Source organism: Haliotis cracherodii, unplaced genomic scaffold, assembly GCF_022045235.1.
Source record: "Haliotis cracherodii isolate W230 unplaced genomic scaffold, xgHalCrac1.p SCAF_2, whole genome shotgun sequence".
Classification (NCBI taxonomy): Eukaryota; Metazoa; Mollusca; class Gastropoda; order Lepetellida; family Haliotidae; genus Haliotis; species Haliotis cracherodii.
In genome coordinates this window covers 23,927,737-23,945,696 of record NW_027266275.1, presented here as the reverse complement: position 1 = coordinate 23,945,696, position 17,960 = coordinate 23,927,737, and the positions used below count along the sequence as shown (strand labels likewise).

At 41.5% G+C, this 17,960-nt stretch overlaps 1 protein-coding gene across 1 annotated transcript; it reads left to right on the top strand.

The window, feature by feature from the left end:
• The first annotated feature begins 7,494 nt into the window (after positions 1-7,494).
• Positions 7,495-15,665, top strand: LOC139467857 (serine/threonine-protein phosphatase 6 regulatory ankyrin repeat subunit B-like). The gene is made up of 3 exons (XM_071249361.1): positions 7,495-7,609; positions 8,801-8,881; positions 9,235-15,665. Exons 1-3 carry the CDS (start codon positions 7,495-7,497, stop codon positions 13,509-13,511), a joined length of 4,473 nt encoding a protein of 1,490 aa, XP_071105462.1. The 3' UTR covers positions 13,512-15,665.
• The last annotated feature ends 2,295 nt before the right edge of the window (positions 15,666-17,960 follow it).

Genomic DNA, 17,960 nt, shown 5'->3' with positions numbered 1-17,960 from the left:
ATAGTGTAAGATAGGATAAATATACTAAACAACAAAAGCTCCTGTGACATTGAATACGATTTAATGCAAAGTTATGTTTTTTTTACCAAATCCGAAACAATTTCGGTTTGCAACAGACAAAAAGACTCCTGTAAGTGTTCAAATGGTTTAATTTGCCACACTGACTTCAGGAAATGCGTGAAAAAAAACCCTGAAAATGCAAAAATGTCAATTAACAAATCAATCGCGTGTGTGTCCACCTCTGGTTGCGATGCAAGCAACACATCTTCGTCTCATGGAATGGACCAGGCGTCGCACAAAGTCCTGTGGGATATCTGTCCATAGCTGCTGGAGCATGTTTCGAAGTTCCTGGGTTGTGTGTGGAACGCGTGGTTGACGTCAAAGGCGCCGATCCATTTCACCCCACATGTGCTCGATTGGTGAGAGATCAGGGGAGCGAGCCGGCCAGGGGATGACATTCACATTGTTTTGTTGAAGAGAATCCTGAACAAATCGAGCAATATGAGGCCGGGCGTTGTCATGTTGAAAGGCAATGCCTGGACCATGACGACGGAAAAACGGTGCTTGACTGTGGTTTCCTGTCAAAATGGGACGTCTGGCGGGTCTTCTGGCGACAATCCCTGCACATCTGAGGCGACGACGTGCGGTTTGTGAATATATTCGTCGATGGCCAGGGATGCTTCTTGCAGTCACTGTTACTGTCTGGAATTGATTTCGTAGGTGTGTTGTTCGAATCCAGTTGTCTTGTCGATTATTGGTTACGCGTGGCCTGCCACTCCGAGGATGGTGTCTGACTGCATTCGTCTGTTGCCAACGTTGCCATAAACATCAAATGGTGTTTCTGTGGACGTTAAATTGTCTTGCAACATCACGTTGACTCGATCCTGCTTCAAGCATACCAATGGTTCGCAGACGCTCATTTGCGGACAGTTGTGGCATTTCGTAATGTTGGATAATTGCGTAATTTGGTTGTTTTTCTGAGTGGTGGTGTGCAGCACTAAGCTAAAAAACGCATATGGAACCCCGTTTACGCACATGTTTTTATACCCATTCTTGGGTAGTGAAATGCATGGGGCTTGCATAAAAGTCAACTTTTGCATGGAATGCATGCTTTTCTGTAGTAATTGCGTTTTTGTGACTTGATTCCATACATGTACTACAATATTGAAAGCCAACTTTACTTGTTTGAAAAATACACTAAAATATTGGTGTCACAGGAACTTTTGTTGTTGAGTATATTTTAAATATTCATTATCTACAAATTACCATTATTAGTATTATCATTATTAAAGTAACAGTTAAATCAAAACATGATAAACGACAGGTTCTTTTTAAGTGTAATTATTTTTAGTACAGACACTCAGAGATGTTTTTGCGTTGTCCTGGACCAGTGAGAAAACAACAATGTCGACTGATCACAGTTCAATCTTACAACATTATAAATATTTCCGGTATGATCTACCAGTAGATCCAACTAGCAACAGCTGATTAACCTGATGACATAACCATGTCTCATTGTCATATGAGGCACTCATCTCGACCTACATTGAAAACAGGCATGTGACAACCCACTCTTATCACAACTGCACATGACTAACCCCTTATCACAGCTGCACTTGACTACCCCCTTATCACACCTGTATAAATATTACAAGGTCACAGTCCAGTCATCACATGCTAGGACTGGGCGTTGTTTGCAGCAAATGCGCAGTGAGTATACACGTTCTTGATACATTATTGCTATGAAATAATATGTTATATGTCAGCTCGAAGAAGGTTCTGACTCTTTCTTAACACCTAACTTACCTTTGGGAATCATCTGTAATGTCGGATATCATATTAAAGAACAAATGGTCTTCTTTTATGAATAACATTGTCAGCATAAGTGACTCAAATATCACATGAGCGGCGATCATGAGGCCTAGTTTGTTGAAAACTTCTGACATCAAGAATTGGAGAAACAAACACAATCTGGAAAATCAGACACTTTAGGCCTCCCCTGAATCCATTCGGTCAGTGGATGGGCAGGTCGGTCAGGCAGAGGTTTAAATGCTGCTGACAGGACTCAGAAGTTTTCAATAAAAGTTATTTATTGTACAGCTGCTGACCACTCATGTTGCAGGATCCCGAGGACACCAGCTGTTGGATGTCAGTCACTGACCACTCATGTTGCAGAATCCCGAGGACACCAGCAGTTGGATGTCAATCACTCACCACTCATGTTGCAGAATCCCGAGGACACCAGCAGTTGGATGTCAATCACCGACCACTCATGTTGCAGGATCCCGAGGACACCAGCAGTTGGATGTCAATCACTGACCACTCATGTTGCAGAATCCCGAGGACACCAGCAGTTGGATGTCAATCACTGACCACTCATGTTGCAGGATCCCGAGGACACCAGCAGTTGGATGTCAATCACCGACCACTCATGTTGCAGAATCCCGAGGACACCAGCAGTTGGATGTCAATCACTGACCACTCATGTTGCAGAATCCCGAGGACACCAGCAGTTGGATGTCAATCACCGACCACTCATGTTGCAGGGTCCCGAGGACACCAGCAGTTGGATGTCAATCACTGACCACTCATGTTGCAGAATCCCGAGGACACCAGCAGTTGGATGTCAATCACCGACCACTCATGTTGCAGAATCCCGAGGACACCAGCAGTTGGATGTCAATCACTGACCACTCATGTTGCAGAATCCCGAGGACACCAGCAGTTGGATGTCAATCACCGACCACTCATGTTGCAGGGTCCCGAGGACACCAGCAGTTGGATGTCAATCACTGACCACTCATGTTCCAGGGTCACGAGGACACCAGCAGTTGGATGTCAATCACCGACCACTCATGTTGCAGAATCCCGAGGACACCAGCAGTTGGATGTCAATCACTGACCACTCATGTTGCAGAATCCCGAGGACACCAGCAGTTGGATGTCAATCACTGACCACTCATGTTCTGAAGGTGCTGAGGACAACAGCAGTTCAATGTCAAGTATTGATGCACTTTGAAAGCAATTTGTATTGTACCCAGGCCTTTTCCTAGACAAGCCTTTATCCACAGCCGACCAAATATGTTGTGATGTTGAATGAAGCTGGACTTATTAATTGCAGTATAATGTTTGTTTGTTTGTTGTTTAAAGCCGGTCCACGCAATTGGGATGCAGTATAATGACTATAAACTACTCATTTGTTGCGCAATTCCACTCGTTTACCCTGACTCTACTCAAAATATCCTAAATGATTTATAAGAGTGAAATATATTGTTTATATCCAGTTGTGACTTATTATCTCACACTATGCATTTCTCTGTTCTGAGCCGATCCTAAAGTGGAAACAATCCTTAAATCATTTCCCGCTTCAAATAAAACCCTGCCCGAACACATCCCAGCCATAACCATGGTCACCACCAGATGTTGCAATGCATGGACCTCGTGCTGCCTGACGTGACCTGCCCTGCCACCTTATTCTGTTTCTCTTCACTCTTGATTGGCCGCCGTGATATTGCTGGAATAATGCTAAAAGCGACATAAAACCAAACCTACTCACTCACTCACTCACTCACTCACTCACTCTTGATTGGAGATTATTCTGCAGGAAAATCAAACTTATCTCTTGAATATTTTAGTTATCTATTAAGTTTTTGTTATCGTGAAAAAAAAGTTTGTGACCGCTGTAAACTGACCTTTTCTGGTGACCTGCATTTGAATGCAGTTATTGTCACAGCAGCTGCTCTTGGTCAGACAGATGTAACAGGAGTAGAGGGTTCAATGACGGCGATGTTTCCCTCTACAAGAGAAAATGTGCTCAAAAACTATGTCTGATGAACAAGGACTGTTGGCAGCCAAGAAAGCCAAAAGGTCTACATTGAAGGCAGTACTTTTGGGTTTGGCGAAGGGCTATACCTTCGTCGATGATCTGTCACTCTCCCTAGAGGAAGGTTCTGACTCTTTCTTTAAGTCTGACTTACCTTTGGGAATCATCTGTAATGTCTTCATCGGTTGTTATTAGATTGGAGAATCCAGCTATTGTCACGTCTTCGGCTTCTGATCGCGACGACTTGCCACACAACCATTACACGTTCGATGAGGGACAAATTGGAGCATCGGTTAGAGAGTCCCAGGGATGTAGATGGATAAGTCCAACGGTCGTCAGGACAATGTGTCAATGAACCTTGAAGGGGATTGGAACAGGTTCCATGATCAGACATGGTGCATCCGGATCGTCAAACCCCTTTATCATTCAACGAACCTTCCCCCGGAGGATCGGCAGAGGTTCCACGATTCGACCTGCAGGAGTCATAGGAGGTCGGCTCAGTACAATCACACAAGGTTTTGAAGGAGGACTTGCACTTCAAGAATGCTAACTTTCATGGGAACAAGCATCAAGGTCAGGGAGGCTGGAGTCTGATGGCCACATTCTCAAGAAACACCACTTCAGTCAAAGATCTGATGACAAAAGGCGATTCAGCATCATGTGCTGACGCCTCTACTCAATGACATGTCAAATGTACAGCACAGCACAAATGGAACATTCCACCCCCAGTGTACAATACACCAGTAGGTGGAAGACTTGGAACTTTTGCATCCAACTTGACAATACTGGATGCCCCTTACGTATCAACACTCCTGACAGGCTGCCACTAAGACCAACACCCCAATTCGCCAGCCAAGTTCCAGCTCCATGTGACACAATAGGTACATTGTTAGACAAGCATGCCATAGAATCATTAGGTCTCAATGTCAGGTCCATGAGATTTTACCCAAGCAGGCAAGATGTTCAGAAGATACAGTCACAAGTACCATTGGTACTAAACAATCTCGGACATTTCGTCAGTGGCAAGAAGTTTTAGGTCTCCTAACTTCTGCCCAGGCTCTCACAGCAAGAGGTGAGCTGCAACTTCGGCTATCACAGAGGGTGCTGCAGAAGATTCAACTCCAGACGTCGTTGCAGCATCACCTTCATTGAGGGCTTTATGCAACAAAGTCTATTTGATGCCAACACCTTCTCGTCGAGGCCTGGCGATGGGGAGCTCATTCCATGTTGCTGGGTGATGGTCGACAGACGAACAAAGCTTACATATCAACAATCTCAAATTCCAAGCTTTGGTGTTGTAACCCACTGGGCAGCGATACTACATTCCTCACAACTGATGATCCAGTCGGACAATGCGTCAGTTGAAGGGTACATAAACAAGATGGGATCAACAAAATCTGCATCACTCCTTCACACGATGATCCAGTTCTTCAAAATGATTGACTCGCTTTCTACGATCATGAGGGTAAAGCATTCAAAGAATATTTCAAGGCTCGAAACATTCGTTCCCCTACTACAGCATCACCAGAGCAGACAGATGAATATCTTCAGCACTTGAGAAGTTTGAGGTAGTTGAAAGGTTCGATACTTGCAACTGCAGTCCTTACGATCATACAAGCTGGTCCACCAATCTTCCAAGTTCAGACCACCAGCATGGTATTTGAATGTCATCTTACGAAAATTTGTCATCTGAGGATTATGAACCGTTGGCTGATGAAGACTTTGAGCACATTTCACTCAATACCATCTTTTGGCTAGCATTAGCCACAGCACTGGAAGTCAACAGGGTATTTTTTTAGAGGAAGCGTCATGGTCAACTCCCAGGAAAGCCAGCCAGATTATATGATATTCCTCCGCTGCATACAATTTTACTCGCAGACGATCAGGAAGACAGTTCACTCTACCCAGATATAGCTCTAAAGGTCTACCTTCAAGTGTCGAAAGATCTGAGACGATGATGCAAGCGTCTGTTCATCCTGTTGTCGACAACTTCAACCACTTAGTATCCTTGACCTTTGTGTCCTTTAGGTTGTGTTCGCTCATCCTTCAAGCATATACCCATGAGGCATTTTACCACCTCAATTGGCATCTAAACCGCATGAGAGTAGGAGAATGGCGTCAACCATGGCAGTTCATACCAAGTGTACCTAAACGGCTATCATGGAAGATTGCCTTTAGAAATTGGATGCGTTGTTTGCCTCACACTATGGATATTCGGGTTTCCAGGGTCTGCATCAGTTGAGATCACTTGTACTGGCTCAACAATTGACTGCAGCCTGTCAGTCCAGATGAGGAAGTCATCCTCATAAATACAACACCATCCCCGACTTGATCGTGTTGTCAAATCTTGTACATAATGAAATAAAGTCTGTTTGTTGCTATTCGTTACTCAGGTTACCAAGACTTGAATTTCCTGTGGAGGGATGATAATCGTCTGTAGAGACTTCTAGGCTACAACATCGAACCCACCACTCGCTATCCTCTGCTCCAGGAGTGTTGTTAGTCTGGGTGGTTGGTTTGAAGTGCCTTAGAGGTTGTGTCGATCGTTCCTCTTCTTGTTCATGCTTGATCAACCTCTGCGTAATTGATTGGTTGAACAAAGCGTTAGTAGACATTCCAAACTGTTCGCCTTACGTCTGTATGATGTATGGGTCAGTTTGAAGAACGTCACTTCTGTACCAGAGATGAACCAAAGTCTGGATGCTCTCTCTAGCAACTGGGGTATGTTACAAGGCATGGCTAAACGAGTTTGCCCTTGTTTCATGCTACTCGGCAGTTCCTTGGAACAATGTGCGAAGACACAGAACACATGTTACTCGACATTATGATAGTTTGTCCTGGTAGCACAAAGGGGCTTAGAAAAACCCACACACGTTCTCATCAGGACGAGCTCAGATAATGTGACAATCTTTTATTGGACAGTTCTAGGACCAGCTCCCTCTCATTCAGGTCTGTTTCAGGCTTGGGTATCTGCGCCCCACCCTCCAACCATGGAGTAAATTCAAAGAGTGAGATGGTATAAGTAATATTAATATACAATTTACTGTATAATTTACAGATTTAATATAATTCATCCTATCGCACACGAAAAACTCGAACCCAACCATCCCAGCCTCTCAATTACGCAAGCCTACAAACTCTCTTCAAACGAGTTGGGAGGACAGATCACGTGGTCAGGTAGCCAAGACCCATGTTGCGCAACAGCTAGTGGTGATAGTTGGGATGTGTTCGAGTGAAGTGTTTTTTGAAGCTTGAAACGGGTTCAAGAATCGTTTCCACTCTACGATCGGCTTAGAACAGAGAAATGTTAGATGGGATAAGTATTATAAATATACAATTTTCAGAACATTTTACATATAAATCTACTTGTGTATGGTATTTTCTTTGGGCAAACATTTTTCCATTTGTATAATTCAGGATAAGCAGACACATAACCTAACCAGTCCTTTGATCAGTGTGGAAGCCAATTAGTGCCACATTCCAAAAGTACCACAGTCACCTAATGAGTATATAAACAAAAACATTCTTTACAAGTAATCCAGTTGTATGTATCGGTTGAAAGTAAAATCAGTGGTTGTGAATTATATTAAAATAGTTTGTTTGTTCAGATGGACTTGACAATAGCAACTTCATCCCTGCATGACATAGCTGTGTAAAGACCTGAGACTGAGATGGCCAGTTCAAGTGATGTGACAAGTGTGGCCTTGACACAGGAGGAGGAGGACCTTGAAGACCAGATGATTGAGGTCATCAGCTCAGGAGGTACTCCGCTGAGAGACAGCTCTGGTACGTTAACATTTCCATCTCATAAAATATAAAATCAAGTAGCCCAGTTTCATGACCTCGTTAAATCCAGAGATACTTATTTAAAACAACATGACCCCAACACCTGAACCCATCCATAAAGCATTGTACTTACACATGAATGTCGGAATCTGAGTGGCTGAGACCCTTTCTACTAATGTCACTGTACCCGGCTAACATGTAAGGTACAGTTCTTTTTGTTTTTAGATGAAGTTAATAAATTTGAACTTGAATTAAATGGAAGCAATCTGAACAATTTGATATCAATTCTGTTGTATACTTCTCCATAACAACAGTCTAAGGCTGTTATAAAATCTTTGCTCTTTATGAAAATTAAAAATATGTTTAATTTGCTGATTCCAGTTAAATGGCACTCCACTAGACACAACCCATGCTATGCTTGTTGTAAGAGGCGACTAACGGGATTGGGTGGTCAGGCTCGCTGACTTGGATGATGTATGTCATCGTATCCCAATTGCGTGGAACGATGCTCATGATATGAATCACTGGATGGTCTGGTCCAGACATGATTATTTACAGACTGCTGTAATATAGCTGGAATATTGCTGAGTGCAGCATTAAACAACAAACAAACAAACTATACTAATAATGTGAGGGCAGCCTGTAAATAATTGAGTCTGTGCCCCTGGCACCATTAATCCACACTGTCGGGGTACAATGATATGCTTTCAACCAACATATTACATTAAGTCACCTCTTACAACCAGTACAGGTTGTCTGGGACCAATTCTAACCTAGCACTCACATGGTGATAGAAAATATGATACAAAACATGACCATTCAACAGTTAGCAATGTTTGTTAGACACATGAAACCTGTTCCATAAAGATTTGAATTTGAATGATGACTGATAGCAATTAAAGCTATCTGCACATGTTATCCCATAGAAGGTGAGCTATGTGGTTATTGCCCTGCTGTGGTTATTGCCCAGTGTAATACATTTAGCACAGTTAGTTTTTAGACAAATGAAACTTGTTCCATAAAGATTTAAATTTTATGGCTTCACAAATATATGAATGATAACTGACAGTAATTAAAGCTATCTGCACATGTTATCCCGTAGAAGGTGAGCTATGTGGTTATTGTCCTGCTTTTCGATTATTTGTTATTATTAGGCAGTGTAATGCATATGTGTCACTGAAATGTTGATAGGTGATGCCCCTAAGGCCATCACTCTCGTCCAGACACAGAACATATTTACTGGACCAACCCCTGCAGGGACAGTTGGTGAAGGTAGGTAATGCCATGTCAGCACTGGTTGTGCATATGGCCGTGTAGCAAAAGTTTCTGTCAGATCTGATGTCAAAATATTTTCTGCATAAACAGGATAAACATGATAAATACCGAGGGCAAAAACTGGCACTTTTAACTAAATATGATGTCATCAGTAGTAGAAAATTACATGCCAAAGTTAAGCTTCCTCAGTGTGGCAATTTCAGAGAAGAAATTTACAGAGCCAAACATACTGGATCGGACACTGGAGCCTATGTCAAATAGGTTTTAAAACCACATAGCTGTCAGAGCATGAGTACTTTTATCATGATGTCATAAATAAATCATTTAATGACTGTTGCCTTCATTTGCAGCTACCCTTGACCTTCAAATAAGTGATGCTGAAGAAATCTTTGTGGAAACGGGGAGCTTCAGGACTGTAAAACAAAAACTGGAGCAGCATGGCCATGTCGCCATCTGTGGTGCTTCAGGAGAAGGCAAAACAACAGCAGCTCTCAAGCTTGGTTCTCAGTATAGAAAAAGGGGGTACAAACTTGCATTTGTGGACAGAATTGAACAGTTTGACTTGGACAGCTTCTTGAGTTCTTCACCTAGAGTATTTCTGATCATAGATGATATGTTTGGTACTGTTAGATTATCGACAGATGTTTCACAGCTGAAAACATTTCTCAGTAGGCTTGACCGACACTTAAAACACTGCAAAAAGTCAGCCAAGAAGTGGGAATCACAAAAAGAACAGCAAGCTAAACCAGGAAGAGGTAAACATGAAAATGAATCAAGTAGAGGTTCTCACCCAATAAAACAGCCCACAAAGGATATTCGTGTTGTCTTCACATCCAAGACATACAACTTCCATGATGGACTTGCTCAGCTGCAGTATGAAAGATTCTCGCTGTTCAAGGTACAAACACTGGTGGATTTAACCACTGAAAAGAAACACAGATATACTCAAGCAGAGAAACAGGCTATATTTGAGCACCACAGGGACATACATAGAGACCATTCTGATGAGGATATACCGGACTTCGAACTGTTGGAGATGGATTCCGATATCTTTGGATTTCCTCTCACTTGTAAACTTATTTTTGAATTTTCATCCATTTTCCAAAATACAAAGAATCTTTTCAAGGAACCACTGTTTTATCTTAGGCAAGAACTCAGAAAATTACTGAGGGCGAAAACCGATCGATCAGCCATATTAGTTCTGATGCTACTATGTGAAAATAGGTTAGATTTAGCCAAGTTGGAAGCAGACGGCAAGGACAAGAAACTGGACAACATGGTCAGAACTGTTTTAGAGTTGCTGCCGTCAGCTTCACGTTTGGGAATGTACGAAGCAGCAAAGTGTTTTAGAGGAACATTCTTTACACGTGGTGATGCTGTTGGATTTGCCCATTCTTCCATATTTGATGCTTGTGCTTGTTCGTTGTATGACATCAGTCCAACATTTGTGCTGACTCACTGCAGTGATAATTTCATATATGAGCGAGTACAACCACATCCAGTGGAGGAAAGCAAAATTGATGATCATTTCCCCCTAATATATGTCTCTGAACAGTATTATGACATCCTGACTACTCGACTTGCAGAATCAATCAAGCATGGACAGTTTTCTAAATCAGTGACACACCCCATCCTCCGACAAGAAAAGGTGGCTCTTCAACTGGTTGACAAACTACACCGTGATAGATCCATGACCAAGAGTTGGTTTCACAAAAGTGATAAGGGGTTGTGCTTTTTGTTTTGGGCTGTTCTTGGACACAATGAAAAGTTTGTCTTAGAAATCGAAAATATAACTGGAGGAATATTTACTCAAACAGAGATCTATGAAGGCACGATTGGTTGTGTTATGAAGAACAACCTGGCAGTACTGAAGTGGCTCTTCTCCAGGTCAAAACATCCACACACTGCTTTTGCCATGAACGTGTTGCTTTGGCTGGCTGGTCTTTGTGGGAGTTCTGAAACACTTGTTTATCTGATAGAAAATGGTGCCAATGTGTTTGTTGCTGATGGAGACAAGAGAAACATCATACACATAGCATGCATGTTTGGACATAAAAAAACGCTTACGGTATTGAAAGAACACACCAGCAAAGTCTTTACTGCTGAAGTGAAGCAAGTTATAATGAACTCTACTGATGACGAAGGAAGGACTCCACTGATGGTTGCAGCAGGCATGGGATCTTATGAGTGTTATCAGGTATTGCTATCAATATCTAACAAGAAAACCAAAGACAAATATGGAAATCTTTTAATTCACCTGGCCTGTCAGGGTGGAAACAAGGCTATAGTACAACGTCTTGTGTCAACTTCTAACATCAATACTAGGGGTCAGAATGGATGGACTCCAGTGATGATGGCAGCTGCCAAAGGACATCAAAGTGTGTTTGACCTGCTGGTATCCAAGGAAGCTGACCTGACACTGGTGGACAACAATGGTGAAAATATACTTCATCTTGCCTGTTTGGGTGATAACAAGGATATAATACAACATCTTATATCACCTTCTAATATCAACACTAGAGGACAGCTCGGACTTACACCAGTAATGATGGCAGTAAGTAAAGGAAATCAAACTGTGTTTGACCTCCTAGTATCCAAGCAAGCTGACCTGACACTGGTGCAAAAGAGTGGTGATAGTTTACTTCACCTTGCCTGTCAAGGTGGTAACATGGCCATAGTACAACATCTTGTGTCACCTTCTAACATCAATACCAGGGGACAGTATAGATGCACTCCAGTGATGATGGCAGCTGTCGAAGGACATCAAAGTGTGTTTGACCTGCTAGTATCCAAGGAAGCTGACCTGACATTGGTGGACACGGATGGTGATAGTTTACTTCATCTTGCCTGTATGGGTGGTAACACGGCCATAATACAACATCTTGTGTCACCTTCTACCATCAATACCAGGGGACTGTATGGAAGCACTCCGGTTGTGGTGGCAGCTGCCAGAGGAGATCAAAGTGTGTTTGACCTCCTCATATCCAAGCAAGCTGACCTGACACTTGTGTACGAAGATGGTAATAGTATCCTTCATATTGCCTGTCAGGGTGGAAACGCGGCCATAGTGCAACACCTTGTGTCACCTTCTAACATCAATACCAGGGGACAGTATGGACGCACTTCAGTAATGATGGCAGCTGCCAAAGGAAATCAAAGTGTGTTTGACCTCCTAGTATCCAAACAAACTGACCTGACATTGGTGGACATGAATGGTGATAGTTTACTTCATATTGCCTGTGAGGGTGGAAACAAGGCCATAGTACAACATCTTGTGTCACCTTCTAACATCAATACCAGGGGACACAATAGATGCACTCCAGTGATGATGGCAGCTGCCAAAGGAAATCAAAGTGTGTTTGACCTCCTTGTATCCAAGCAAGCTGACCTGACATTGGTGGACACGAATGGTGATAGTTTACTTCATAGTGCCAGTATGGGTGGAAACAAGGCCATAGTACAACATCTTGTGTCTCCTTCTAACATCAATACCAGGGGACACAATAGACGCACTCCAGTAATGATGGCAGCTGGCCAAGGACATCAAAGTGTGTTTGATCTCCTAGTCTCCAAGCAAGCTCACCTGACACTCGTGGACAAAGATGGTAATAGTGTCCTTCATCTTGCCTGTGTGGGTGGAAACAAGGCCATAGTACAACATATTGTGTCACCTTCTAACATCAATACCAGGGGACAGTATGGATGCACTCCAGTGATGGTGGCAGCTGCCAAAGGACATCAAAGTGTGTTTGACCTACTTGTATCCAAGCAAGCTGACCTGACACTGGTGGACACGAAGGGTGATAGTTTATTTCATCTTGCCTGTGAGGGTGGTAACACGGCCATAGTACAACACCTTGTGTCACCTTCTAACATCAATACCAGGGGAGAGAATGGATGGAATCCAGTGATGATGGCAGCTGTCCAAGGACATCAAAGTGTGTTTGACCTACTAGTATCCAAGCAAGCTGACCTGACACTGGTGGACGAACATGGTAATAGTGTCCTTCATCTTGCCTGTGTGGGTGGAAACAAGGCCATAGTACAACATATTGTGTCACCTTCTAACATCAATACCAGGGCACAGTATGGATGCACTCCAGTAATGATGGCAGCTGTCAAAGGACATCAAAGTGTGTTTGACCTACTAGTATCCAAGCAAGCTGACCTGACACTGGTGGACGAACATGGTAATAGTGTCCTTCATCTTGCCTGTCACGGTGGAAACAAGGCCATAGTACAATATCTTGTGTCACCTTCTAACATCAATACCAGGGGAGAGAATGGACTCACTCCAGTAATGATGGCAGCTGCCAAAGGACATCAAAGTGTGTTTGACTTCCTTGTATCCAAGCAAGCTGACCTGACACTGGTGGACGAGAGTGGTAATAGTGTCCTTCATCATGCCTGTCAGGGTGGAAACAAGGCCATAGTACAACATCTTGTGTCACCTTCTAACATCAATACCAGGGGAATCAATGGATTCACTCCACTTATGATAGCAGCTCTATCAGGTCATGAGAGTGTGTTTGACCTCCTCGTATCAAGGAATGCTGACCTCACTCAATGGATAGCAAGACTAGCAGTTGACGTTATTCTGCCTGCCATTCGGTCAAGGCGGCAATAGTATAATAACCATCACATGCTCAGAGTGTTAAACCCAGATGTTACAATGAAACACAATGTTATCACTCAATGTTGTGAAAGAGGAATTGTTCAAGATCTGTTTCTTCTGTGAACACATTTGGAAAACTGAGTTTTTCTTCAGTTTTTCAAGATGACGTGGATGAGGTGAAAATGAATAGTTGTGTTTTGTCACATTGACTTTGACCTTGCTGTCTACAGAAACATGCATATGCAATTGATGTTCATCGAGAGATGTTTGTTTCACTTGCAGATACACAGTATTCATAGCACAGTTTGCTTCGCATGTTCGAGTGACTTAGTCACATGGTTTTGTGAAACAATCTAATCTTGTTTTGTATGTTCTTAGAAAGAAGCTATATCATGTATATATTTTATAACATCAATGATTTTTTATATGAATACACAAAGCTTTTTAGAAAATGGTTATGTGTTATGAGTGAAGATGATTTATCATCAATTGCTTATCATCATGCTTTTTACACACACCAGGAACATATGTTCTTCTCACATGTGATAACTATTACAAATCTATTAAACATGACATCCATCTTCAATATAACCACTATAACACTTTGTACATACTCCATTAATAACTTCAATATCCTTAGACCTACGAACTATATTTATGTGAAAATTATGCAAAGAAATTCTGAATTTACAAAATGCTCTTCTTGATGCTTTATCTTGTAATGTAGTTAAATAGTATTTAAGTTGTAGCTGAGTCTTGATACCATCACAATTAAAGACAAAGTGTAAAGATGTAGCCTGCTAATGGCAATTATGGCGACGTGTCATGTGGTGAATCTTGTGTCTGTGTACATCCATCTTTGCTCATTGCAACCAAATGTTGACAACTAGAAATATATATTGTACATTGACCATATCGTATGGCGATGTGTCATGTGGTGAATCCTGTGTCTGTGTACATCCATCTTTGCTCATTACAACCAAATGTTGACAACTAGAAATATATATTGTACATTGACCAGTGTCACCAAGTATGGCCTTATTTGAAACATTTTTACCAACATTTAAAACATATCTGTGACATCACTCTATTGTACAAATGATCCATTATGTTTCATGAATGAACAGTCAGTTAGTTATTCATGCCTCATGTCATTATCTTCAATTAGTCCTGTGAAGATTCCGAACAGGTCTTCAGAAATCCAGGCTTGTCATAAAGGGCAACTAACAGGATCGGGTGGTCAGGCTCGCTAACTTGGTTGATACATGTTATCGTATCCCAATTGCGTATATCAATGCACGTATCAATCACTGGATTGTCAGGTCCAGACTCGATTATTTACAGACCGCCGTCACATATAGCTGGAATATCGCTGAGTTCGGCGTTCAACAACAAACGAAACAAAAACATCTTCAATTAATGTCCACTTGGATTTTTTTTATTTTGAAACTCAAGTGAATTTCAATGTTTTAGGAAACTTGCCAGCATGATTTGAAGATGTGTTGTAGTCGACCTCGACTATAGCAATAGTGTGTTGTGTTTCATAACTTTGCATATAACAATGTTCATGTTAAAACCATGCATGTGATTGATGAAACATCCGTATAAGGATACCTTGTACCATGAGTTGTAACGACAAGCTGGTAATGTCGCTTGGTGCAACATCTTCAGACAACACATTCCATGTGCACCATACAGTATAAATACAATTTCAAAGAATGAGGGTTTATTTTTCCTCAAGTTTGTCAAAGTAAAGAAGTAAGGATGTATTTTAATTTGGAGAAAGTAAGATTGTGTTTTGTAACTCATGTCGGCTCGTGAAAAAAGATATTTGTTATTCAGGAATCGACAGTTACTATTTTGTTGTTTCCCTAAGCACAAAGCGTGAACTTTTTTAATGGATTAGCAATGCTTGTTTCCCCATATTTCGGATGTATATTATGAAACACACAATTTTAGTCAAATGCAGCTTAGGCTGTAGAAAATGAAATATAGACTTATTCTCCTTGAATAATGTGCAGAATTTTTCTTTAGGTGTCTGTAGAGCTGGTTGTTCGCTAGCCTTAGAATCCATTAATCACAATGAGGCCCATCCTAAATACTTGTATCAGTGGTAGATGTTGATATTTTTTTAGATGTATATTTAGCTTTGAACGTGAGAATGGAAGGCGAGAGCAAGCGGACACAGTGTATATTGTATTAGTCTTGTGTCTTGTGTCGCTTGAACCATTGTGAAGGCAGATCGCTCTAGCTCATTTCGGCACCCCCTAGAATATTTTTTTCCACTAGAGCAATAGGATGTGCACAAAGCATACAACTGTGCCCAACGAATTCCCAATTGAACATTTGTGCCCAACTATAGCAAAATTATAGCGAAATATAGCAAAATATAGGATTTTACAATACATGAATATTATAATGAATGAAGTACTTGTGTCCAAAGGACCAAAGGTGTATTGCTGACCAGAGACGTGTACCACCTTACGTAACCCTGCATTCGCATGGACGATCTGCCTTCACAATGGTTCAAGCGACACAAGACTAATACAATATACACTGTGTCCGCTTGCTCTCGCCTTCCATTCTCACGTTCAAAGCTAAATATACATCTAAAAAAATATCAACATCTACCACTGATACAAGTATTTAGGATGGGCCTCATTGTGATTAATGGATTCTAAGGCTAGCGAACAACCAGCTCTACAGACACCTAAAGAAAAATTCTGCACATTATTCAAGGAGAATAAGTCTATATTTCATTTTCTACAGCCTAAGCTGCATTTGACTAAAATTGTGTGTTTCATAATATACATATAATTGATTGACTCCAGGTGTTGATGAACTAGAGCCAATTTAAGTTAATATCATGACGATCGTTGAATCGCATCATCGTTTACACATAAAAAATTCCCCCTGTAGTGGTGGTATAGGTATATAAATCTGGCTCCAGTGGGATTGCGGCAGAACCATCATTACCTTAACTACTCTTGAAGTTGAGCTTGAGAATGCCTCAGACCACCATTACGCCTTAGGCCAAATTTGGAAGTAAGTACTTCATTCATTTTGATATTCATGTATTGTAAAATTGTGTAGTTGAATGTTTGTAAATAATCAAGTTTTGTTGATTAGTAGAATGTGTATTGTAAATGTAAATATGAAGTAAGATTGTAACTGTGTTTTGGTATTTTTCAGCTATTACTATCCCTATTGCTATGACAATCACTATAATCACTACTATTACTATTGCTATTATTATTATACCCCCGGCAAAATGTCGGGGGTATATACTTATACCAAGATTCCGTCCGTCCGTCTGTCTGTCCGTCCGAAAACTTTGTCCTCGCGATTTCTCTTAAACTATTCAGTGGATTCATCTCAAACTTAGTACATATAATCTGTGTCATATGGAGGGGTGCAGTCAAAAGAAAAAAAATGTTTTTATTAATATTCCATTTTTTAATGAATTTTTCAAACCCTAACGTCCATCCAAAAACTTTGTCCGCACGATTTCTCTTAAACTATTCAGTGGATTCATCTCAAACTTAGTACATATAATCTGTGTCATATGGAGGGGTGCAGTCAAAAGAAAAAAAATGTTTTTATTAATTTTCCATTTTTTTATGAATTTCAAACCCTAAGGCTAACCCCATCCTAGCTATTTAATTTGTAACTACTGACACACTAGGCGGGTCGGGGGTATTAGTGAGCCACGCTCCCTTTTCCACTTGTTAGTAATAGTAATAGTAGTATAGAATGGGTCTTCAGGAACCCATGCTTGCCATAAAAGGCGACTATGCTTGTCGTAAAAGGTGACTATGCTTGTTGTAAGAGGCAACTAACAGGATCGGGTGGTCAGGCTCGCTGACTTGGTTGATGCATGTCATCGATCGCATTTGCATGGATCGATGGTCATAATTTCAATCACTGGCTTGTCTGGTGCAGACTCGATTATTTACAGACCGCCGTCATATAGCTGGAATATTGTTGAATGCGACGTTAAACAACAAACAAACAATAGCAGTATACATACACCCGTATGTATTCCACGTATTTAGACGTGTTCTAAACATGTTGGACTAGTAGTGTTGGGTGTGACTCCCAGCGACTCGGGTACAGTCCTTCAAAAGTGATGTCACACAGGCGTGACACTTCGTCCTACCCTGGGGACAAGTTGGTACCACCTGGACGTGTAGCGGGACGTGGAGCTACCACAACGTCGCTGTGGCCAGTATAAATGTTGCCACCGAGGTGCATCAGAGTGCAGTGAGCGAATGCAGTATTCACTGATACTGTATCTACACACCCTTCGACATGAACTGATGTCATCACAGACAAAACATTGACTAAGGTCAATTCAACGTTTGTCGTGGAGGGCAATTTACAAGTGACTAACTGTTGTCATTATAGGCAATACATTGACTGAGGTCAATTCAACTTTTATCATGAAGGACAATTAACAAG